Source organism: Bison bison, unplaced genomic scaffold (genome assembly GCF_000754665.1).
Source record: "Bison bison bison isolate TAMUID 2011002044 unplaced genomic scaffold, Bison_UMD1.0 scf7180017864032, whole genome shotgun sequence".
NCBI lineage: Eukaryota > Metazoa > Chordata > Mammalia > Artiodactyla > Bovidae > Bison > Bison bison.
Genome location: NW_011494604.1, coordinates 3,276,172 through 3,301,599, shown reverse-complemented (window position 1 = coordinate 3,301,599; position 25,428 = coordinate 3,276,172). Strand labels below are relative to the sequence as shown.

Sequence of the window (25,428 nt, the reverse complement as noted above, 5' to 3'; positions counted from 1 at the left end):
AGACACTTGCTCCTTGGAAGAAAAGCTATGACCAACCTAGATAGCATATTAAAAAGCAGAGACATTACTTTGTCAACTAAGGTCCATCTAGTCAAAGCTATGGTTTTTCCAGTAGTCATGTATGGATGTGAGATTTGGATTATAAGGAAAGCTGAGCGCCGAAGAACTGATGGTTTTGAATTGTGGTGTTGGAGAAGAGTCTTGAGGGTCCCTTGGACTGCAAGGAGATCAAACCAATCAATCCTAAAGGAAATCAATCCTGAATATTCATTGGAAAGACTGATGTTGAAGTTGAAGCTCCAATACTTTGGCCACCTGATGCAAAGAACTGACTCATTGGGAAAGACCCTGATGCTGGGAAAGATTGAGGACAGGAGGAGAAGGGGACAACAGAGGATGAGATGGTTCGATGGCATCACAGACTTGATAGACATGAATTTGAGCAAGCTCTGGGAGTTGATGATGAACAGGGAGGCCTGGCATACAGCAGTGGGATCTCAAAGAGTTGGACATGACTGAGTGACTGAACTGAACTGAGGAGATGGCCTGTTGTGCCCTGGAGCAGGATCATCAAACTTCTTCTAAAACGGGCCAGATAGTAAATATTTTAGTTTTTTGTGAGAGTGTCCTAGGTTCCTTTCACAGTGACTCAGCTCTGCTATATAAGTGTGAAAGAAGCCATAGACAGTTTGAAGTGGGCATGGCTGTGTGCCAGTTAAGCTTTATTCCCCAAACAGGCAGCAGCAGGATTTGGCCAGAGTGCCAGAATTTGCTGGCCCTTGCCCCAGAGCATCAACATTAAGAAGATACAGACACTTAAAATAATGATTTTTTTTTAAGCTTACGAAACTTTCCATTGCTTTGCATCCTTCCAGACCCTTCCCCGTTCATCTCTCTGAGACACTGGTGCCAGGCCTGTTGTGTGTGGAGGAAGTGATGAACTGGGGTCCCTCCTTGCTCCGTGTCCTACTCACCCGAGTGCTTCCTTAGGACCGCTTGCCCTGGACACAGAATATCCCCCTTCAGCTTGCACTGTCCTGTCTAAAAACATTTATTCATGGCTTACCTGCTGCTCACTAGACTCTGTAAAAACAATGGAGGACAGGAAGCTTTCCCGGACCCAGTACAGGCCTGGGGTTTGTGATGTGGGGGCCAACACATCTGTAGGACATATAGCCTACCAACTCAGACCTTAAACTAAGGCTTTCATGTGAGAAGAGGAGGGTTGTGGAAGGACAGCTCTGTCTTCTATGTAGATTTTCTTTCTGGAAAGGAAAATGCCTAGGATTGTGAAAATGCAATTAAAAAAAAAAAAAAAACAAATGCTTTCAAAGGGAAGTGTTACACCCTGAAAATATAGTGGGTGACACCCTCTGGTTCCTGTGTCAGAGGGTTAGGAGGTCTCCGTAGAGGACCAAAGAGAAAAAGGAATGCTTGTGATTCTAAACTTTAAGAGGAGATAAAAAAAATTTTTTAATATAAATTCTGGGGAGATTTACACATTAAATAAATCGAAAGGGATATTTTCTAGTGAAGAGGAGCTTCACGGTTGGAGGGTAGAGCGTGTCTGAGGTGGTTGGATTGCTCTGGGTAAGGGCTGGCAGCCGCCGTTGTCCATACCTCTCCCTAGGGGAGCCCAGGCCAGGCCTGAGCTCGCTGGCAGGGGTCAGGCCATGGGGGAGCCTTGTGTCCTAGAGACACTGTGCCCAGATGCAGTTTTTGCATAAACAGAATAAAACTCTAAATATGTTTGTTCTTATTTTCCTTGATAAAATTTCTTTAAAAGTGCAAAATGATGTGCATTGTAACAGTTAGCATATCAGAGATAATGGAGATGAAAAGGTCATTTCCTTCCCCTCCTGTGGTAACCAGTGTGAACACCAAGTGTCCTGTTCAGCACCTTCCCTGTGTCCACTGACATGAATTTATGGATGTTTGAAGCACTTGCTTGTTTTTACAAAGATGGGGACAAATTTCATAACCTATTCTATGACTTGTATTTATCGCTGAACAAGAAGTCATTGACATTCTGCTAGGTCAATGCCTTGAAGTCATGCTTTTAAGCTAGTTGCTTAGTATTGTATGATATGGGTGTACTGTAATTCATGGTACATTCATTCTCTATTCATTGTTTACTCTCTTATGTAAGAGTAGTTTTATTCCTTTTGTCACTTCTAAAAGTCTATATTTTTGTACTTTCTCTTCTTAATCAGGCTGTCAGGTGTTTATGTATTTTATTGATCTCAAGAAAGAAAAAATCAGCTTTGTTCTTTGTATACCTTTTGTTTTTTCCTTTCATTTTATTAACTTCACATATCCTTTTATTAAATATTTCTTCTATCTTTGTATTTATATTGATTTTTAAAATCACTTCTTAATACTTTGTTAATGTATTTTTAAACTATTAAAGAAAATAGGAGTTATAGTTTTCCCCCTTCTGAATGCAGCATTAATGTGCTTCTCAAGTTTTAGAATAAATCTGTTTTATTGTTTTCTAGATAATTTGAAATTTAAAAAATTTCTCCTTATTTTGCCAACATGGCTTAAATTTATTTCTGTTCTATTTTCCTCCTTGTTGATTTGGAAGTTCTACTATGCTTTTCATTCTTTGGGTAGTTACTATCTGCTTTTAGAAGCTGTAATTATACTTTTTCTATACTTCCCAAACAAAAACATTACTTATCAGCTCCTCCACATACCAAATATGAAATCTCTGATTCTTTTACCTACATTCCATAGTTACTTTTACCTCTTACCCTCAAATCCTTAGGTTTTTGAGAAGATGATTTTTGAGCTGTCAAAACTTTCCCCTAAAAGTAAATCTCTTCAGTTTCAAGAATATTTATTTATAACTTGTGTTGCAAATTTCCAGTGACAGTACCATCATCTATTTAACACTCAGTTCAGTTCAGTCGCTCAGTCGTATCCGACTCTGCAATCCCATGAATCACAGCACGCCAGGCCTCCCTGTCCATCACCAACTCCCTGCATTCGCTCAAACTCATGTCCATCGAGTCCGTGATGCCATCCAGCCATCTCATCCTCAGTCGTCCCCTTCTCCTTCTGCCCCCAATCCCTCCCAGCATCAGGGTCTTTTCCAACGAGTCAACTCTTCGCATGAGATGGCCAAAGTATCGGAGTTTCAGCTTTAGCATCAGTCCCTGCAATGAACACCCAGGACTGATCTCCTTTAGGATGGACTGTTTGGATCTCCTTGCAGTCCAAGGGACTCTCAAGAATCTTCAACATCATAGTTCAAAAGCATCAATTCTTTGGCCCTCAGCTTTCTTCACAGTCCAACTCTCACATCCGTACATGACCACTGGAAAAACCATAGCCTTGACTAGATGGACCTTTGTTGGCAAAGTAATGTCTCTGCTTTTCAATATGCTATCTAGGTTGGTCATAACTTTCCTTCCAAGGAGTAAGCGTCTTTTAATTTCATGGCTGCAATCACCATATGCAGTGACTCTGGAGCACCCCAAAATAAAGTTTGATAGTGTTTCCACTGTTTCCCCATCTATTTGCCATGAAGTGATGGGACCAGATGCCATGATCTTCATTTTCTGAATGCTGAGCTTTAAGCCAACTTTTTCACTCTCCTCTTTCACTTTCATCAAGAGGCTTTTTAGTTCCTCTTCACTTTCTGCCATAAGGGTGGTGTCATTTGCATACCTGAGGTTATTGATATTTCTCCTGGCAATCTTGATTCCAGCTTGTGCTTCTTCCAGCCCAGTGTTTCTCATGATGTATTCTGCATATAAGTTAAATAAGCAGGGTGACAATATACTGCCTTTTCCTATTTGGAACCAGTCTGTTGTTCCATGTTCTAACTGTTGCTTTCTGACCTGCATATAGGTGTCTCAAGAGGCAGGTCAGGTGGTCTGGTATTCCCATCTCTTGAAGAATTTTCCACAGTTTATTGTGATCCACACAGTCAAAGGCTTTGGCATAGTCAATAAAGCAGAAATAGATCTTTTTCTGGGACTCTCTTTTTTGATGATCCAGCAGATGTTGGCAATTTGATCTCTGGTTCCTCTGCCTTTTCTAAAACCAGCTTGAACATCTGGAAGTTCATGGTTCATGTATTGCTGAAGCCTGGCTTGGAGAATTTTGAGCATTACTTTACTAGCGTGTGAGATGAGTGCAATTGTACGGTAGTTTGAGCATTCTTTGGCATTGCCTTTCTTTGGGATTGGAATGAAAACTGACCTTTTCCAATCCTGTGGCCACTGCTGAGTTTTCCAAATTTGCTGGCATATTGAGTACAGCACTTTCACAGCATCATCTTTCAGGATTTGGAAGACCTCAACTGAAATTCCATCACCTCCACTAGCTTTATTTGTAGTGATGCTTTCTAAGGCCCACTTGACTTCACATTCCAGGATGTCTGGCTCTAGGTGAGTGATCACATCATCATGATTATCTGGGTCGCGAAGATCTTTTTCGTACAGTTCTTCTGTGTATTCTTACCATCTGTTCTTAATATCTTCTGCTTCTTTTAGGTCCATACCATTTCTGTCCTTTATTGAGCCCATTTTTGCATGAAATGTTCCATATGACATTAGAAGAATGTGCTGCTCATTTTTTTCTCATTTCTAAATTTTAGGTAATTTAAAAAATAATAGTAACCCATTCAAAGAAATAGAGAAAACACTGCGGTTTGCTTCAGTGGCCTCTAAGGCTCTGAGATAGGACCCCACTCTACCCTGTGTTTGTGTTCTCTATTTAATTCTTCGCAGGGGAGTCTCAAGGTCTCTTTGGCCCAAAGCCCCATCTTCTTCCTCCCATAGTCTTTCCATGTTAGTTACCACTGATAGTCATTCTCCCCTGTGGATGGTGGGAGAGATGTTGGCAGGAAGGAAGGGGCCCCAGGAAGGGCTCCTGGGGAAGAAGGGCTCGTTTAACCCCCTTGATGCTTTCTGGGTGTTGAATTCCGAAGGTGAGCAGGGTCCTCAGTGCTGGGCAGCCCTGAGGCTTTTTTTTTTTCTTGGTGACTCTTCCTACCTGGAGATGCCTGTCAGTGTGTTGCAGGTGCCATGTACATCACCGGCTTCGCTGAATCTGTCTCAGATCTTCTGAGTCTCAGGAATATCTGGGCCGTGCGAGGAATTTCAGTCGCCGTGCTTCTGGCCTTGCTGGGGATTAACCTAGCAGGTGTCAAATGGATAATCCGCCTCCAGCTGCTGCTGCTGCTCCTGCTCGCCGTGTCCACCCTGGACTTTGTGGTGGGCTCTTTCACGCACCTGGACCCAGGTAAGCCTTTGAGTGTTCAGTCGCAGGCCTTAGGGGGGTCTGCTCTGCTTCCTAGATGTTGGTAGGTCTGAGTATGCACAGTGACCCTGATACCCTTTGCCTGCAGTGAGCATGTGCTGTGCCTGGAGCAGGTGAGAGTGTGTCCTGGTGCAGCTTCTCTTCACATAGACATCTTCCCTTGTACATTGTTTTTTTTTTTAATTTGCTTTCTGTTAGAAAAAAAATTTCGATAAGGGAAAGAATAAAGTAGAACTGGATTAGACAAAGATAAATTCTTGATAGGAATTGTAGATAAACAGATTTGGGCGTAGGGAAGGTAATAGATTTTAATTTTATCTGTCCTATTATTTTTTTTTTTAAAAGGACTTGATACGAACATAACAAATGTTAACAATTGTCATTTCTGGGAATGCAGACAGATGTATGTTTGATTATCTATAGTTTTAAATATTGATTTTTTAAAAACAAAAATATGAATCCTTAGCTTAAAGAAAGAAAGCAAACAGCTGGATATTCTTTTGCACCATTTGGAAATGGTGTCATATGTTGGTAACCAATCAATCACTGTTTAATCCTGGGTTTTCTGCAGCCTTGATGATGCCTGGCAACTCTAATCCTAGCTCCTATGTTTGAGTTAGAGCCTGTTACCCAAAATGTCCATAACTGTATCAGTAGCTTTGTGATTTGGGATGGTTTGGCGTCAAAAGTCTTTGTTTCTCTCCAGAATACAGAACCATTCCTGGGATGCTGTAGGAAAAAGATAACTGCCTGATATTTCACACTTTGGGGACTTTGTATTTTACGGTGATAGTGACTGGACATCTGTGTTGAAATATGGACAGGGAGAGGGTGATGGAACCCCTAGCTATGTTAACAAAGAAAAAGGAAAGAAATCAGGAGCACAGACCAGCCATCTCTAATGGTGGCGGTGGCGATGGCACTATATCGTATGAGCACTTCTGTGCCAGGCATTTTGGCTAGCACCTCCCAGGGCTTATCTCATTATCATAAACTCATGGAGGAGAAACCATTACACTCCTTTTACAGATGAGGAAAGTGGGGATTATATAGTTTATAGTAACACTTGGCAGAGCTGAGTATGAAATGGATCTGTTTGATGGTAAAGCTGTGCTCTTCCCCGAGATGGGAACAGGACCACAGTCTGTCTGTGGTATTGGCTCTGCTCTTTCCCTTCAAGGCTGCCCTGGGGTGTATTCTAAACAGTCTTGTCTCTCATAAAAGTGTTGGTTGTGGGCAGGTGAGAAATCGGTTAGAACACCCTGATCTAGCCTTTTGCTTTTTCATATGTTAAGATTCATTTGTGGGAAAATAGTCACTCGCCTGAGCTCCTGGAATGCCCCCTACCCTCTGACCTCCTGGTCCATCCCCCAGAACCTCCAGACTGCCCCATGATCCAGCATCTAAAATGTTAACCCCTGTACAGTGTGGGACACGCAGGGCCCACTCCAGTGCTGAGGGCCAATGCAGTGTCCAGACTGATCACCTCTAGCTTTGCAGCTTCCTGCACATTTGCAGCATCTCCTTTGGAGAGAAGAAGTGATTTTTTTTTTTCCTGGCTTTGCACCACGCTGCTGAGACAGCCCACATCCTGAGAGAGACCTGCTGGCTGTTTGGCCATCAAACTGTCAGTGAAGAGAGAGAATGTATTCCAGCCGATTTGCCTGGGTCCTTTCCCCGCATTGACATGGTTGCTGAAAGAGCATAAGTAGTTAAATTGCAAAGTGATGTTACTGGCTTCTTTGCAACTTCAGTAGGCTGAAGTATTTGCCTTCCTGATTAGAAGTTTTCTTGGCTACCCTTCTGACTTACTCCCGATATTTCTCTTTCCTTCTGGTCAGTACATTACCAGGGTGTAGTGTGAAATGAAATTTATTTTCAATCATTCCCATAGCAACTGGCCCCTCTAGAATCTGTTTTTGGTATCACTAGTGTTTTATATGGGCTACTTTCTTTGCAGTTAAAAATCTAAACTGAAACTAGACCATAAACCTTCAGAATGGATTTCGCAGAATGATTTCAACTCTTTTAAAAAAATAAAAAATGATGTACGCATAGACATTAAAAAAAAAAACAACAACAAAACCCAAAACTGGAAAAGCGACTGGAGGGAACTAAGCCCAGGTGTTAACAGCGGTCGTCTTTCTGCGGAGGTTGTAGGTGGCTGCATTATCTTATTTCAACTTTCCCTTCAATTAGTTAGTGCTACTTAAAAAAAAATAGACTTTAGTTTTTAGAGCAGTTTTAGGTTTATAGAAAATTAGCACATGGTTCAGAAGTCCCTGGATTACCAAGTGGCTCAGGGGTAAAGAATCTACCTGCCAATGCAAGAGCCGCAGTAGACATGGGTTTGATCCGTGGGTTGGGAAGATCCCCTGGAGGAGGAAATGGCAACCCACTCTAGTATTCTTGTCTGGAAAATTCCATGGACAGAGAAGCTGAGCAGGCTTCTGTCCATGGGATTACAGAGTCGGACACAACTGAGCATGCGTACTACGCAATACAGCAGAAGTCCCCATATCCTTTCTGTCTCCTTTCCCTACCGGTTTCCCCTATGACACCCTGCACCCGTATGTTTGTCATCACTGGTGAACCAATAATGAGATGAGGGTTCATCCTTTGTGTTTATAGTTCTATAGGTTTTGACAAATACATATTGATATGTATCCCTCATTATGAGGAGGGCACGGCAACTCACTCCAGTATTCTTACCTGGAGAATCTCATGGACAGAGTAGCCTGGAGGTCTATAGTCCACTGGGTCACAAAGAGCTGGACATGACTGAAGTGACTTTGCACACATGCATGCATGCATGCATCATTACAGTATCATACATAATAGTTTTAATGCCTGAAATTTTCCCTCTATTTCATTTCCTTCCTATCTCTACTCCTGAATTCCTGGCAACCTGATGAACTCACTGATCTTTTCAGTACCTCTGTATTTTGCCTCTCCCAGAGTACCGTACAGTTGAAATCATACAGGATGCAGCTTTTTCAGCCTGCCTTTTTACACTAAGCATTCAAAGTTTCTCTGTGTATTTTTGTGCCTTGATAGCTCATATCTTTCTATTACTGAATAATATTCCATTGAATAGGTATACTACAGATTTGTTTGTTTTGAGGTTTCTTTTTTTTTTTTGGTTCATTCACCTATTGAAGGACATTTTTGTCACTTCCAATTTTGGCAGTTATGAATAAGACTTCTATGTACACTTGTATGAAGGTTTTTATGAAGATATGATGTTTAAACCCATTTGAATAAATACCTAGGAGCATGGTTGCTAGATAATATGGTAAGACTATATTTACCTTTGTAAGACGTTGCCAGACTGTCTTCCAAAGTGGCTGTACCGTTTTGCATTCACATTAGCAACAAATGAGAGTTCTTATTGTTCCACATCCTCATCAGCATTTGGTGGTGTCAGTTTCTTGGATTTTAGCTATTCTGGGAGGGGCATATTGAGATCCATTGTTTTTTAATTTGCAGCTCCCTAAGAATATGATCAGAGAAGGCAGTGGCACCCCACTCCAGTACTCTCGCCTGGAAAATCCCATGGACAGAGGAGCCTGGTGGGCTGCAGTCCATGGGGTTGCTAGGAGTCGGACAGGACTGAGCGACTTCACTTTCACTTTTCACTTTCATGCATTGGAGAAGGAAATGGCAACCCACTCCAGTGTTCTTGCCTGGAGAATCCCAGGGACGGGGGAGCCTGGTGGGCTGCCGTCTATGGGGTCGCACAGAGTCGGACATGACTGAAGTGACTTAGCAGCAGCAGCGGCAGCAAGAATATGATATTGAACCTGTTTTCATATGCTCATTTGACATCTGTATATGATCTTCAATGAGGTGTCTTTTGCCTGTTTTTTGGGTTGTTTTCTTATCATTGAGTTTTAAGACATCTTTGTATATTTTGGATCCTTTATCAGATATATATTTTGCAAATATTTTTCCCAGTCTGTGGCTTGTCTTTTCATTCTTTTAACAGAGCCTTTTCTAGAGCAGATGTTTTTAATTGTAATGAAGTCTAACGTTAGTTTTTCCCTTTCTCAGATCATGCTCTGGGTGATGTATTTAAAAACTCACTATTAAACCCAAGGTCACCTGGATGTTCTATGTTATCTTCTAGAAGGTTTATAATTTTGTGTTTTACATTTAGGTCTGTTATCCATTTTGAGTTAATTTTTGTGGAATGTATAAGCTGAGCATCTAAATTTTTTTGGCATGTGGATGTCCAGTCGTTCTAGCACCATTTGTTAAAAAGACTATCCTATCTTCACTGAACTGTGTTTGATCCTTTGCGAAAGATCAGTTGACTATATTTGCATGGATGTGTTTCTGGGCTCTTTATTCTGTTTTCTTGCTCTATTTATCTGTTTCCTAGTATCACTCTTTTTGGATTATTATGGCTGTATAGTGAGTCTTGAAGGTGGGCAATGTCAATCCTCCAACTTTGTCCTTTTTCACTAGTGTTATTTTCAAGGCCAGGAAACACAGTTTTTTTTTAATATGCTTAAATGCCTAAATTTCTTTCTCTTTCTTTCAATATAAATGATTTTAAAAAGCCAAACAATCATAAATGTATAAAGAAAAAAGGTAAACTTAAAAAAAAAAAAAACCACAACAACAACCAAAAAACCATCCATTTCCCCACTCTGCTTTCCAGAGGGAGATTGGTAGGTATTTGTTATTTATTGTTGCTGAACAGATTACCCTCAGATTTAGTGGCACAAAGCAACAATAAGCATTTATTATTTCTTGCCTTTTCTGTGGGCTGGGAATTTGGGTATGGTTTGGTTGATGGTTCTGGCTCAGGTTTTCTCATGAGGTTCAGAGACTGCAGACTTATTAAAGCTTAGCTGGAGCTGGAGGATCTAGCTGGCAGGCTGGTACTGGTTGCTGGCAGGAGGCCTCAGTTCCTCTCCATGTGGTCCTTTCCAAAGAGCTGTTTGAGTGTCCTCAAGTCATGAGGTAACTGGATTCCCCAAGGACAGACAGGAGAGAGAATGAGCAAGAGAGAGCACACGCGTGAGAGCGCGCGCGTGCGAGAGAGCCATCCTTTTTATGATCTAGCCTCAGAAATCCCATAGCAGCACTTTTACCACAAACTGTTAGAAGTGAGTGACTTAGTCTGGCCCTCATTCAAAGGGAGGGGATTTAGTTTCTACCTTTTGAATGGAGAAGTGTCAAAGGATTTGTGGACACATTTAAAAACCACAGTAGTTAATTTTAAAATCAGAAAACAAATAACACTTGTCAAATTTTATTTTTCCTTTTATTTCATAGACAAAGTTAATATTTTTATGTTGTAAATTTTTAAAATTTTTGAAATATAAAGTAGAAAGTGAAAATATTTTCCCCTTACTCCATTCTCCCACTACCATTCCCAGAGGGAGACTGTGAATATCTTTCCAGTCTATTTTCTATACGTGTACAAGCGTGTATGCACATGTTTACATACAGAAACATGTAAATATAGTTCTTTGTAAAAATGTAATTCTATATTGCTTTGCTGCACTTCCTTTCCCACCCAATAATATATCACAGACACCCTGCAATGGCAATACATTTAGGATTCCCTTGTTCTTTTAGAAAACCTGCAGAGTATTCCATATCCATATAAAACATTAATTTATTGATATTTAGGTTTTCACAGTTTGTTGTTATTACATGTTGCCAACATGAATATCCTTATACAAAATTCGAAGGATTATTTCTGGAGGATCAAGTCTTATCAATAGAACTCATAGGACAAAGATGAAGCACATTGAATATTTTGTTAGGTTCTACCAAATGGCCTTGCAATAATGTTCCTTTCTGAACACCTGGTAACAGTATATAAGAGTTCTTCCCCATATCCTTGACAGTATTGGATATGTTCAGTCTTTTAAATTTCTGCCATGTGTTGGGAAAAAATTGTGATCTTTTTAAAATTTTTCTTAAGTCATTACTGAGGATAATTTTATTCATTTTTTTAATTGCCACTTGTATTTCTTTATCTTTGCATTGTCTGTACTCTTATTTTTCCTTTAGATTGTCTTACCTTTTAACGTATTGGGTTGGCCAAAAAGTTAGTTTGGGTTTTTTGGTAAGATGTTATAGAAAAAGTCAAAGGAACTTTTTTACTAACCCAATATTATAGCTCTTCTACTCTAACAATTAATTCAACATAAAGCAAATATTTATTTAGCTTTATGTTAGTGCTAGACAATGTTTATTATATGCTGAAAAAATTTTCCTGTCATTTTTTCTTTTAGTATTTTTATATGTAATAAAATATATTAATTTTGAGTCACATTGTGTATTCTGATTGCTTTTTGTATATTTTTCAAGTTTTCCTAAAATTAAATTTACTCCATGTATTAGTTTCCTAGAACTGCTTTAATAAATTACAACTTGGTGACTAAAAACAGCGGGATTGTATTCACCTCCAGCTCTGGAGGCTGAGCATCTGAAATTGAGCAGGGCTGCATACTCTTCAAAGGCTATGGAGGAGAACGTGTCCTGCCTCCTCCCATTCCTGATGGCTGCAGGAGTTCCTTGGCTTGTGGTCATATCACTCTCATCTTGCCTCTGTCTTCACATGGCCTTCTCCTCCTCTTGTCTGTGCTCTATATGTGTCTTGTAAGGCCAACTTGTCATTGGAAATAGGTCCAACCTGGCTAATCCAAGATGATCTCATCTCAAGAGCCTTAATTATATCTGAAAAGATCTTTTGTCTTTCCAAATAAGGGCACATTCACAGGTTTCCAGCAGTAGGATGTGGACATCTTTTGGCAGGCCACCAGTCAACCCAATATCTTCTATTTCTTTTCATTTGCTTGATTTTCTAGGTGATTATCACTATTTTAAAAAGTTCTCCACATAGCACTTTCAAATACTTAACAGGCATTTTCTTCTGTGCTCCGTTTGTTGTATTTTCTCGTGGAGACTCCCTCTTCGTCGTCCTTCTGGATGGACGGTCTCAGGCCTGGATCATGGCTGTTGTACTGGTACTTGCATTCCCTGTTCCCAGCTGTTGGTTCCTGTTGTCTGTATCCCAAGTCATCCTCTTTTATCTATGATGGAATATGTTACTTTTCCACTTTCACATGTGATTGATAGGAGATGTAAAAATCTAGGCTGAAAATCATTTTCCCTTTTGTAATACTGTGATCTATAATTAGATAGATATATAGGTAGATAGATGTGGTCTTCATTCATTCCTGGCATGGAGCCCCTAAAAACCTTAGAATTTCCGGTGATGAGAACCCTAAGGTGTCTTTGTGTTAATTAGATGACTTACGGAAAGCATCTCAGGATGAGGGCTGGTTGCCAATGGAGCCAACCTTGTGATTTCGGGGTTGGAACTTTCAGTCACCCTCCTTCCCCCACCTCAGGGAAGAGAAGAGTGGTTGGAGATTGAGCTCAAACACCAATGACCAAGGATCTAATCAACCATCCTGGGTAGTGAAACCGTTGCAAAAACCTTAAAGGGCTAGGTGTGAAGAGCTCCTGGGTTGGTGAACACATGAAGATGAAGAGAGAGTGGCTTCCAGAGAGCATGGACGCTCCATACCTGCCCTGTGCTTCTCTTCCATTTGACTGTTGTTGAATTATATCCCTTTGTAATAAACCGGTGATATTGTAAGAAACCTGTTTCTCTGAGTCCTGTGAGTCACTCTAGCAAATTAACTGAACCCAAGGAGGGGATATTTGGAACCTCCAACCTATAGGCTGTAGCTCAGAAGTACAGGGGACAGCCTGGACTTGGGAGGGCCACCTGAAGGGGAGGAGGCAGTCTTGTAGGACGGAGCCCTGAGTTGTGGGATATGATGCTCTCTGGGTAGACAGTGTCAGAATCAAATTGCATGTAGGACACAGAGCTGAATTGCCAGAGAATTGCTTCATATGGGGACGTAAATGTGAATCACAGTCTTCGAATTTTGCAGTCGTTGCTCTACCTTCTATCCTTCAGTGACATCTTGGAGGTTGGTGCTATTCTGATTTCTGCTCTTGGTAACCTGTTTCTTCTCCTCAGAGTGCTTAGGATCTCCCCTTTACCCTGAGTTTTGCAATTAATATAATGAAATTTTTTATTAATTGGACCCTCAAAGAGTTGAATATGACTCAGCATGAAGACAGGCAAGCAGGGGCCCTTTCCATCTGGAATTTTCAGCAATTTCTGTGACGGTTTCTTCTCCTTTGTTTTCTCGGTCTTTTTTGGTTTGCTTTATTTTTTAAATTTTCTTGATTTCTGGCTAGTGTGATGGTGGGGTGCCTGGTTTGAACCTCCTCTTGTATTTCTAATCTTCCTTACAATTTATTCCTTTTTTCCTTCCTACTTTATGGGAGAGTTCCTCCCTATTTACAACCTTTTAACTGAATTTTTTTGTTTTGTCCATTAATTTCCAAGAGCCCTTTGTTGTTCTCTGTTAATTTTAAAAGCATATCTTGTTCTTGTTTTATGAATATCGTATCTCCTTTTGACTCCTTCAACCTGTAAATTATAGAGGTTTTATTTTCTTTTGATGTTTTCCTTTGCTGTCTACATCATCTGGTTTTCCAGGCTTCTTTATTCTGTTGTATCCTGTTTTGTTCTCTGTGATAATTGCTGCAAGCGTCCTTCAGTGCTGTCTTATAGTCCTTGGTCATTCCTTAGTGTTTAGTAATGAGGCTCTGAAATGCTGGTTGGAAGTTCTATGTGCAGAGTGGTGGTTGGCAGGAGGGCATCACTGTTAGGTAACCCTGTGGCAGACTGGGCTGTTTCATCAGAGGTCTCCCAAATGTCAGTTTCTGTAGGTCTTTCCGCCGGTGCAGTTCGTATTCTCTAGAAAGTTCTCAAGTGTCCTGCCAGGGGCATGCCTGGCTGCCACAGTCCTGGGAGCAGGGTAGAGAGGAGGAGTGGCGCTGGAGGCCTCATGGTCAGGATGCAGACTTGCCCTCAGTCTGATGTTTTTCACCTGGCGCATCCTCCTCTCCGCCCAGGTCACTATGTCTGTCTCAGCCTTCCATCTCAAGCCGCTGCGTTGTAGCTCTCATTTCATGTCTCAACTTCCCATGACAGTGCATCTTCTCATCGCCTCCCTTTCCTCACCTCCTGACTCCCTAGCCTGCAGGCAGGCAGCACGAACCCCTCTTCCTTTCCCACCTCCCTGTCTGTCTCTTCCAAAACATGCATCATTGCACAACGCAGAGCTCCATTACTATACAAAACTAAATAGCATGACAACTTAATTTAAACAAGGTATTCTCAAGCATTTGTTTGGCTTAAAGCTTCTACAGTGCCATTTTCTTGAATTATATTTTCATTTGTGTGAGATGAGTGTTGTGCCAAAATGATTTTATTGCTGGAGAAGTCGGGCAGATAGAAATACATTTTAGAAAATAAAGTGACATGTGGCACATTTTAGTTCTTTGTTCTGCATTTAAAACTGAAATGATGCATCTCCAAGCCCAACTTTTTGGTAATCTAGGAAGACTGTTGTCTGGCCTGGCAGTGTGGTGCCTTCCACTCGTGGGCCCACATTGCAAACGCTGGTCTGCTTTGGCCACCTGCACCAGGGTGGCTCGCTGGATGGAGCACAGCAGTGGCCAGCAGGTGCCTTGAGCTGAGCCGGCAGGTGGGAGCTGGTACTGCTTGGTGAGAGAGGGGTTTGTGCTTGCCTACAGGGAAGGCCACAGCCACTTCTCAGGAGCTATAAAGGGAGTGGGTCCAACACGCCTGACTCTGCTGTCTGTGAAATTCTTCTATCTGAGGTCCCACTGACTTCTCAATCCCTAAATCCAGAACCATTACTCATTTCTTATTCTTGACCCCCGTTGGGCCACTGACCACTGTCCCAGCCTATTCAGGCTGCTGTATCAAAATGCCATAGACTGGGTGACTTCTAAACAGCAGGTGTTTATTTCTCTAGGTCCAGAGGCTGGAAGTCCAAGGTACTGAGGTGCAGGCCTGCTTCCTGCTTCATAGACCGCTGTCTTCTCACTGTGTCCTCACATGGAGGAAGAGTAAGCAAGCTCTTTGGGGTCTCCTTGATAGTGGCACAGATCCCATTCCTGAGGATTCCTGCTTCATGAGCTGGAACTCCAGCTTGAATCACTTCCCAAAGGCCTCGCCTCCTAACACCATCACATTAAGGGTTAGGTTTCAGCACGTGGATTTGGGGGCGGGGGACACACATCTTCAGTCTGTAGCAACCAGACTGTGCTGATTGGAAATGGTCTCTTCCCACTCCTCCTAGGACCCAGCACTGTCTTGACTCTCCTCTTAGTCTTCCTGTCCCCTGCTGTGGGCAGAGGGCCCAGGGTCCGTCCGTGCAGTCAGTGCTTCTCTCTGTGCTCTTCCTCAGGGAGGCTTCCCGCATCACTGAAGCTTGGGTGGCTCTTACCTGCTTCTCCAACTTCCTTGAACTCAGCCCCACAGTGCCAACTCCCTGGATGTCTGAGCATCACCTTGACTTAGACAGAAGCAGGGCTGAACTACTCAATTTCTTTCTCCTCTTTTCATTTACCTTCTCCTCCTTACTCTCTCTCCCCAAAACAACAAACAAATAATTAGCTAATCTTCTGAATTTCCCCAAGCCTGGAAAGTTAGTGTTAATGTTTATTTCTGTGTCTAGCTTAAATCCTCCTATCTTTTTCAGTCTCACAGCTCTCACCTTAGATCAGCAGATGTCATTTCTTATGTGGGCTGCTTACACTATTTCTAAATCTTAGTGTATCCCTCCAAAACCTTCTCATCCATCGCCTATAGGCAGCTGACATCTCCTGTGTGCTGAAGCCAGATTATCTTTCCTAAAACAGTGCTTGGCTTGTGTCATTCCCCAGGTTAAACATCTTCAGTAGCTGTCTGTTGCCTATAGGACAAAATCCAAACCCATTTGGTTTTCAGTCAATAAGCTTCATTATTTCATTCAGTAAAGCCCTAAGTTACTCATTTGGTTGTACCTCCAGCTTTGCACCTCTCTGAACCCTCTTCTTCCCCTTGATATATACTGGTTTATAAATACAGATGAATGCAACTGTTTCTAGAATTCTCTTTACCATTTTCCATTTAACCTAAGTTCTTGCTCTTGGGTGAAATAGGGGAGAGAGTATAAGCAGATGATATGGTCCAGAACCTGGGAGCCTGTGTGGTCTGATCAAGGTCGGATGTTCTGAGCCTGGTTTTCTCATTGGTAAAAATGAGGATAAAAGTAATATTTACATATCCAGGCTGCCTTCCTGCCCAGCTCAGTGGGGCAGGCAGGCTGAGGGAGTTGGGTTGAGGTAAGAGGCTGCAGCAGTCTGCTCAGACCCTGAGGGATATTCATGAGGGCATTTGAGACTCTGGTTCCTCATCAAAAATTTTAAAATGTACTGATGAAATACTTCAAATATACAGGAAATAATATAACAGATGCTCATCTATTCACACCCCAAATTTCATGGATAATATTTTGCTAGGTTTGCTTCAGATCTCTATTAAAAATAAAAATAAATGAAGTGCTACAGACATAGTTTAAGCTGCACTTTTACACACTCCCTCTTCTCCCCTGGGCAACCACATGCCTGAGGCTGATGCATGTCCTGCCTGTACATTTTAATTTTTCTACTGTCTGTAGACAGCCACAATTGATTTCTGTGGTTGTTTAGTGTTTGAAAATTCTACGTACCTTAATCATACTGCATGGATCCTTTTACCTGCTAAATAACTGTGGATGAATGAATTATTTTGCAGTTGGCTTTTTTCACCCAAGGTATTTTTGAGATTTATCTATGTTATGACATTTACCATTTCATTCATTTTAGTTGCTCACAGTGTCACCGGAGACTCAGACAAGTAAGCTGTTACTAAGTTGTGGAAAGTACCATGACAGGGGTTTACATAGGGAACCTGGGGTTCTGGTGGGCTCTCAACCCAGCCTGAGAGTCAGGAAAAGAGATTCCCCCTGAGCTGATTGTTGCAGGAATACAGGGTTTAGAAGAAGAGAAGGAAAGAAATCTTACAGGGAGGGAAGCTTATACAAAGACCCAAGAGAGTATACAGTGAGGAGAGAGTATACAGTGAGGGTACCTGGGGTGGGGGGTGGTGGGGAGCAGGCAGAGCCAGCTCACCAAAGGCCTTGTCTGCTGCATCAGGGGACTTGGGCTTTCCTTGAGACTGTGGGAAATGTGATAGCACTGTTGTATTTTAGAAGATCAGTGGCTTGAGACAGGGGTGCAGAATGGAGGCAGAAACGTGATTTGACAGGCTGTTGTTGGTAACCCAGAAAAGTAAGGGCGATGCAGTGCCTCTGCGGGTGGGGGAGGGGCAGGTGAAGGCGAGATGGTGAGAGGTGGTGCAGGCAGAAGAGACAAGGCTGACCCCCGGGATCTGGAAGGAACACGTGGCAGGAGCAGGGCGGGGGAAGGGGGGCGGTGGGGGTCAGGGGTGGGCGGGGAATGTAAGAGGTGAGTGAAGATCTGGTGATCAAGTCATAAGCCGCGCGGACATGTAGGTGAAGCGCTGGGATGGGTGGAAGTTTGGGGAGGGCGTGCTGATTTTGAAGCCAACAGAGCTGTATTTGTTAAGATGGAAATTAATTTCACCAGAAGAGACAATTTTACTGTTTGGGATTAAAAAAAACAAAAAAACTCTGACAAAATTCCAAACATACAAAGTGAGTAGGCTAAAGATGTATATTCTTTACTTAAGAATTCACCCCAGAAACTCTTCAGGTGACTATTCCCTGTTCCACTCAGGGTGTAATAAGCACACCCATGCTTCTGCCATTCTCTGGAACTCACTGTTGGCTTGCACTTGTGGCTACTGAAGAGAAGCTTGGGGTCTTCCTGGGTGGACTTCTTAAGGTCCTGGAGGGTAGTAGACTGAGTGAGTGTGCAGGAACAAGCACGTTGAGTGTGAGATAGTGACACCATACCGCAGCCTCTTAGCCCCCCTACAGTGATGATAGCCTGTCTGCGGACACCCTTACTCTGGAACTTCTGCCCAGGGCCCCCCTTTCCCTGGGGCCCCATTCTCCTCCTGAGATGAAGACAGTGGCCCAACTGCCCCCATGACCCTGTTGCATCGTCCTCCCCTCCCGGCAGCTTCCCCAGCCTTCCTGGCCGACTCCTCTCCCTCCGCAGGGCTTTGTGCCCTTGCTGGAAAGGGGAAGGGTTTTCCAGCCCTGGGGAGGAAGGGCTGCCTGGAAGGGCCTTGCAGTACCCAGGATGGCCTCTGTGTGGAGTCGTGATTCTGGCTGTCCGCTCTCGAGCCTCTCAGAGCTGGGGAGCCCTGTCCCAGGGCCGCTCCCTCAGCCTTTACTCTCTGCTTAGGGAGGGACCAGGAGGAAACCTGAACTCCCCCATGCCAAGTGGTTTGTGAGGTCCTGGTGTCTCACTTATGAGGTGGTGCAGTACACACACCATCTCGTGTGACCCTCACAGGTAACCCTGTTGGGGAGGCTGGGCAGGGTTGTTTTCTCCTCTGACAGATGCAGGGACAGTGGCCCAGAGACGTGAAACAATTTCCAAGAACTCAGGCCTCAGTACCCAGCCCCCTTCCTGGTCCAGCCTAGAGAACAATGTCTTCTTGGCCCTGCTGATGAGTTCTTAAAATGAGTATCCCAGGCTCTGTCCCTGGGGTTCTCCACCCTGCCCGCACATTAGAAACACTGGGAGATCCTCATGGGGAAAAAAAAAAGAATCCCTGGCCCCAAGCCTGACCAAGTGGATCAGCACAGCTGGGATGGGGCCCATTGATCTGTATTTTCAAGTGTTCCAGATGATCCCACATGTAACCAGGGTTGAGAACCCTGCTCATGTAGGCTCAGCTCTGCTCTCAGGCTCTGTGAAATAAAAACCAAACGTGATGGGCCAAGACCTCAGTTGCTCAGGGTGACAGAATCCTGGAGACCGGTCTGAGGAACTCACTGCTCTGGGAATGGGCTCAGGGCAGGGACAGGAGCTCTTAGCCCCAGAACAAGGACTTGTCCCTCTTTCCTCTGTGTGTCTCACTTGACCAGCACTCATGTGGCAGAACCTGCTTGTTTGTGTGTATGGATGTAATGAGCACCAGCTCTGAGTCAGACACTTCACATGTATTTTATTTTATTCTTGAAACAGCCTAGTGCTTTGGGTCAGATGGTGATCCCCATTTTATGGTGTTTTGGGTTTTTTTTTAATCCCAAACAGTGAAAATTGTCCCATTTTATAGATGAGGAAGTTAAAGTCCCGAGAGGTTATGCTACTTTCCTGAGATTGCAGTCAGTGGCTCAGCTAAGCTATGAACTCAGAGCTTGGGCTCCAAAGTGCTGTTCCATGGTGCTTCTCTGGGCATAGCCTGCAAGGAAAGTGGTGAAATTGTTCTCTTCCACCAAGAATTCTCTACTGCTCCCCTTCTCCTGTGGATCAAGGGGTTCTGAGGCCCTGCCAGCCTCTGTGGGCCCACTTGGGCCTGCTCAGAACTATGAGGGCTCAGAGCTTGCTGGGGAAGCAGGAGATGAAGTGGAGGACTGTGAGGCAAGATCAGAAGCTGGAACCAGGTGCTGCAGTGGCTAAAACGTGGTTCCCAAAGGCCACCAGGGACAGAGACAGTAAACAAGCTAGCTGACCAGGACCGAATTCAAGGCAGGCCTGGTGTGGGTCAGGGCTGGGGGTTGCTCCCTGCATAGCTGGACACTCCCTTCTGGTCCTCAGGCACCGCCCCACTTCCTGGAGAGCACGGGGTGAGGCCAGTCTGGAAGCCAGGATGTTCATTCCTCTGCCCTCCACATTGTCAGCCTCAGACAGCCTGACCCGAGCATGGGTGGGGACTTCTGTCACTTTCTTAGGTGATTTCTTGGGAAATTGTGTTAATTCAGAAATGTATGAGGTCCACAGGACCCCAGGTGGGAGCATCAAACCATCTACTGGAATTGGTGGACATTAAGAGAATGTAAAACAGCGAGTAGCATTTTAAGCCTCTCTAGATTTCTCCTGCTATCTCCCCTCTCCCCCACCCCCATCACACCACCATCTCTTTCTGACTCCTTTTTACCTCCCTCATTTTCTTGTTTCCTCCTCTAATCCCCTTTCCTCCTCCCCTCTACCTCTATTCATGGCTGGATCTTGGAATGAATTACTATATGGGGGTTTCCTGGCCCAGTCTGGGGTCCTTTTTACTTCCCTAATCCCCCTGTGTAAAACACAAGATTCTGCCATTGTAGATAGAAGCCAGTTACTGTCTAGTTAAAGACATGCTTCATTGCAGACTGGTAATGAGCAGGCTTTTGGAGGATCCAGAATTGGGCTGTGTTTAGTCTTGAAAAGTTTATTTATGATTTAGTCTTGAAAAGTTTATTCACCACAGCCAGCCTGCCATTAGTCTGTGACAAGATGTGTTCTTGGGACTGGAAGGTGGACCTGTATCTGCAAGCCCCCTGTGTGCTAAGGGAGAGGTGAGACCCAGGAAAGGGCTGGGCAGGTGATCATCTGCCCACTCCCCTACTCAAGCCTTCCATTACCTCAGGGACCCTGCTGTGGGATCTGCACTGGGATTGCAGAGGCTTCCCTGGGGGCCCCAGAGGCATGCAAGTTGCCGGACACCTCAGTGGCTGTCACAGTATGGGGGCCCCTGAGATAGGGGTTCATTTCAACCATCTTTGTGCCCAAGCCCCAGCTCAGGGCTTTAAACCAGTGGTACTCAATTCATGTGTTGAGTGAATGAATGAACAATTAATCAGATGGGTTGACTGGGTCAGATGGGTTGATTGGGACATAACCGGAGGTGTGTCAAGCCCGGCCCCCTCATCTCTTATCTGCAGTCGCCTGGGAGATGGATACTCCCCAGGCCTCCCTTCAGAGAGGCGCCGGCCTTCCTGTTTTGGCCGAGGTTCTCAGGTATTCTGTCTGCACAGGCTGCAGCTGGCGGGAGGAACCACAATGCCTGCATGGAGAGCCCAGCCCAGGGTGGGGTCAGGTTCAAGTTCAGTCAGACCGTCTTGGGAAGGAGGAAGGAAGGAAGGGTTGCAGCCGAGGAGAAACTATGGCTTTGAAAGTTTTCCTCTTGGATTTTTTTGTTTGCAGTGAGTGGAGATGCTTGCTTAGGTCAACATTAAATACTTGATGAAAATGTGTGGACGAATTACTGGTAAAATCAAAGTGCAGGTCTTATCTGCTGTGAATGCACAGGGCTAGTTGTGTCTGCGAATGCCTGCCTGCTGGAAGGACACCTCAGCCTCTGGTAATAAGATTTCTGTGTCCCTTAAAAAAATTTTTTTTTTGGAAAAGCACACAGGTTTCATGTTACGCATATCCCCTGAGTGTGTGTGTCCAGATGGCTGGGGCAAGAGTCTTCTGACTCTTTCTTTTCCAACTGTGCAGGTTTGAGAGAAAGACCAGGGATCTAGCGATGTTGGCCAGAAATTTCAGCAGGTCAGCTGGAATCTGGTTGGGGATTTGCTGATGTGAAACATGCATGGACAATCAGACGAGTCAAAGAGCAAAGCCATCTTGACCTCGAACATGATCTTCCTTTGCTCCCGAACCACACACCAAGCAAGGCAAACTTAGGGGGATCAGAATATGGATTTCTATTTGTTACAAACTAGACAATTGTTTCTCATCAGGCTTTTCCAGTTATAGCACATAGGATTGCAATGACCTCATTTTTGACCAATGGCCAATGCATTCAACTGTCTGGTGGAATAATCTATTAACTGAGCACCTGCCAATTTTCTGCAGTAGGAACTAGTTTAGGCATATGTTTTAAAAAGTGATAACATTGTTACAGGCCCTGCCTAGACCTGAGGATGGAAGCCCACAGCAAGTCAGCACCAGCTCTGAAGTCAGGTTTAGAGGATGGGGTATGTTTTCAGAAGACTCTCTGCCCCATGACTGACCTCCCTTCCCCCCACCCTGCACTGATTGTATCACATTTAAGGATAAACCACCCCACACTGAGAATTCCAGAACTTGGGAATGCTGAATGATGTGTTTGATTCTGTGGGTGAGAAAACAGGCAGAGAGAAGTGGAGTGGCCTTAGGTGAGTCACACGGAGCCACAGTTGGAACGCAGTGCTCCCCACTCCCGGTCCAGTGCTCTTTGCCTCAGACCCTGTTGTGGCCCTGGGTGTTTACAGGGAGTCATCGCTCACATTTAAGTGTTGGCTCTGCTGAGAGGAATCCCGTTATGATGCTGGTTGGTCAAGGAGGCAGCAGAGCTGTTTGATAGCCCACCTGCAAGTTAAGTCTGCCACTTTTAGGGAACCATGTCTCAGTCCTGAGTGTGAGAAGGCTTTGACAAGTTGTTATAAACACCACCTGCTTCCTCCAAACTTACATCTGTAAGTAGGAGCAGGTTAGAAGATAGTGATAGCTGTGGAATACCAGGAGTTCATGGAGAGAGGGACTGACCACAGCAAGGGCCAGTACTCATGGACCTTTTGATGGAAATAGCTTCTTTTGTAGAAAGATGGTTGGTTGCCACATATAGTAAAACAGTTGCTAATCTTTATGAAAATAATAATAATAGCAACTAGTCTTTGCTGCTGCTGCTAAGTCGCTTCAGTCGTGTCCAACTCTGTGCGACTCCAGAGACGGCAGACCACCAGGGTCTCCCGTCCCTGGGATTCTCCAGGCAAGAACACTGGAGTGGGTTGCCATTTCCTTCTCCAGTGCATGAAAGTGAAAAGTGAAAGTGAAGTCGCTCAGTCGTGTACGACTCCTAGCGACCCCATGGACTGCAGCCCACCAGGCTCCTCTGTCCATGGGATTTTCCAGGCAAGAGTACTGGAGTGGGGTGCCATTGCCTTCTCTCAACTAGTCTTTCAGTTCACTTCAGTTCAGTCACTCAGTCGTGTCCGACTCTTTGCGACCCCATGAATCGCACCACACCAGGCCTTCCTGTCTATCACCAACTCCCGGAGTTCACTCAGACTCACGTCCATCCAGTCAGTGATGCCATCCAGTCATCTCATCCTCTGCCATCCCCTTCTCCTCATGCCCCCAATCCCTCCCAGCATCAGAGTTTCCAATGAGTCAACTCTTTGCATGAGGTGGCCAAAGTACTGGAGTTTCAGCTTTAGCGTCATTCCTTCCAAAGAAATCCCAGGGCTGATCTCCTTCAGAATGGACTGGTTGGATCTCCTTGCAGTCCAAAGGACTCTCAAGAGTTTTCTCCAACACAGTTCAAAAGCTTCAATTCTTCGGCGCTCAGCCTTCTTCACAGTCTAACTCTCACATCCATACATGACCATAGGAAAAACCATAGCCTTGACTACATGGACCTTTGTTGGCAAAGTAATGTCTCTGCTTTTCAATATACTATCTAGGTTGGTCATAACTTTCCTTCCAAGGAGTAAGCGTCTTTTAATTTTATGGCTGCAGTCACCATCTGTAGTGATTTTGGAGCCCAGAAAAATAAAGTCTGACACTGTTTCCACTGTTTGCCCATCTATTTCCCATAAAGTGATGGGACCAGATGCTATGATCTTCGTTTTCTGAATGTTGAGCTTTAAGCCAACTTTTTCACTCTCCACTTTCACTTTCATCAAGAGGCTTTTTAGTTCCTCTTCACTTTTGGAATGAAGCAGGGCAAAGACTAATAGAGTTTTGCCAAGAAAATGCACTGGTCATAACAAACACCCTCTTCCAACAACACAAGAGAAGACTCTACACATGGACATCACCAGATGGTCAACACTGAAATCAGATTGATTATATTCTTTGCAGCCAAAGATGGAGAAGCTCTATACAGTCAGCAAAAACAAGACCAGAAGCTGACTGTGGCTCAGACCATGAACTCCTTTTTGCCAAATTCAGAATTAAATTGAAGAAAGTAGGGAAAACCACTAGACCATTCAAGTATGAACTAAATCAAATCCCTTATGATTATACAGTGGAAGTGAGAAATAGATTTAAGGGCCTAGATCTGATAGATAGAGTGCCTGATGAACTATGGATGGAGGTTCGTGACATTGTACAGGAGACAGGGATCAAGACCATTCCCATGGAAAAGAAATGCAAAAAAGCAAAATGGCTGTCTGGGGAGGCCTTAGAAATAGCTGTGAAAAGAAGAGAAGCAAAAAGAAAAAGGAGAAAAGGGAAGATATAAGCATCTGAATGCTGAGTTCCAAAGAATAGCAAGAATAGATAAGAAAGCCTTCTTCAGCGATCAATGCAAGAAATAGAGGAAAACAACAGAATGGGAAAGACTAGGGATCTCTTCAAGAAAATCAAAGATACCAAAAGAACATTTCATGCAAAGATGGGCTCAATAAAGGACAGAAATGGTATGGACCTAACAGAAGCAGAAGATATTGAGAAGAGATGGCAAGAATACACAGAAGAACTGTACAAAAAAGAACTTCACGACCCAGATAATCACGATGGTGTGATCACTGACCTAGAGCCAGACATCCTGGAATGTGAAGTCAAGTGGGCCTTAGAAAGCATCACTATGAACAAAGCTAGTGGAGGTGATGGAATTCCAGTTGAGCTATTCCAAATCCTGAAAGATGATGCTGTGAAAGTGCTGCACTCAATATGCCAGCAAATTTGGAAAACTCAGCAGTGGCCACGGGACTGGAAAAGGTCAGTTTTCATTCCAATCCCAAAGAAAGGCAATGCCAAAGAATGCTCAAACTACCACACAATTACACTCATCTCACACGCTAGTAAAGTAATGCTCAAAATTCTCCAAGCCAGGCTTCAGCAATACATGAACCGTGAACTTCCAGATGTTCAAGCTGGTTTTAGAAAAGGCAGAGGAACCAGAGATCAAATTGCCAACATCTGCTGGATCATGGGAAAAGCAAGAGAGTTCCAGAAACACATCTATTTCTGCTATATTGACTATGCCAAAGCCTTTGACTGTGTGGATCACAATAAACTGTGGAAAATTCTGAAAGAGATGGGAATACCAGACCACCTGATCTGCCTCTTGAGAAATTTGTATGCAGGTCAGGAAGCAACAGTTAGAACTGGACATGGAACAACAGACTGGTTCCAAATAGGAAAAGGAGTACGTCAAGGCTGTATATTGTCACCCTGTTTACTTACCTTATATGCAGAGTACATCATGAGAAATGCTGGGCTGGAAGAAACACAAGCTGGAATCAAGATTGCCAGGAGAAATATCAATAACCTCAGATATGCAGATGACACCACCCTTATGGCAGAAAGTGAAGAGGAACTCAAAAGCCTCTTGATGAAAGTGAAAGTGGAGAG

General features: G+C 43.8%; 1 protein-coding gene across 1 annotated transcript in view; it reads left to right on the top strand.

Moving 5' to 3' along the window:
• The window catches only part of SLC12A8 (solute carrier family 12, member 8), a 143,118-nt gene that overhangs the window by 29,542 nt on the left and 88,148 nt on the right, over positions 1-25,428 (top strand). The window contains exon 5 of the mRNA XM_010834282.1: positions 5,025-5,256. Within this exon, the coding sequence (XP_010832584.1) occupies positions 5,025-5,256 (232 nt within the window). The remainder of the gene's footprint in view (positions 1-5,024; positions 5,257-25,428) is intronic.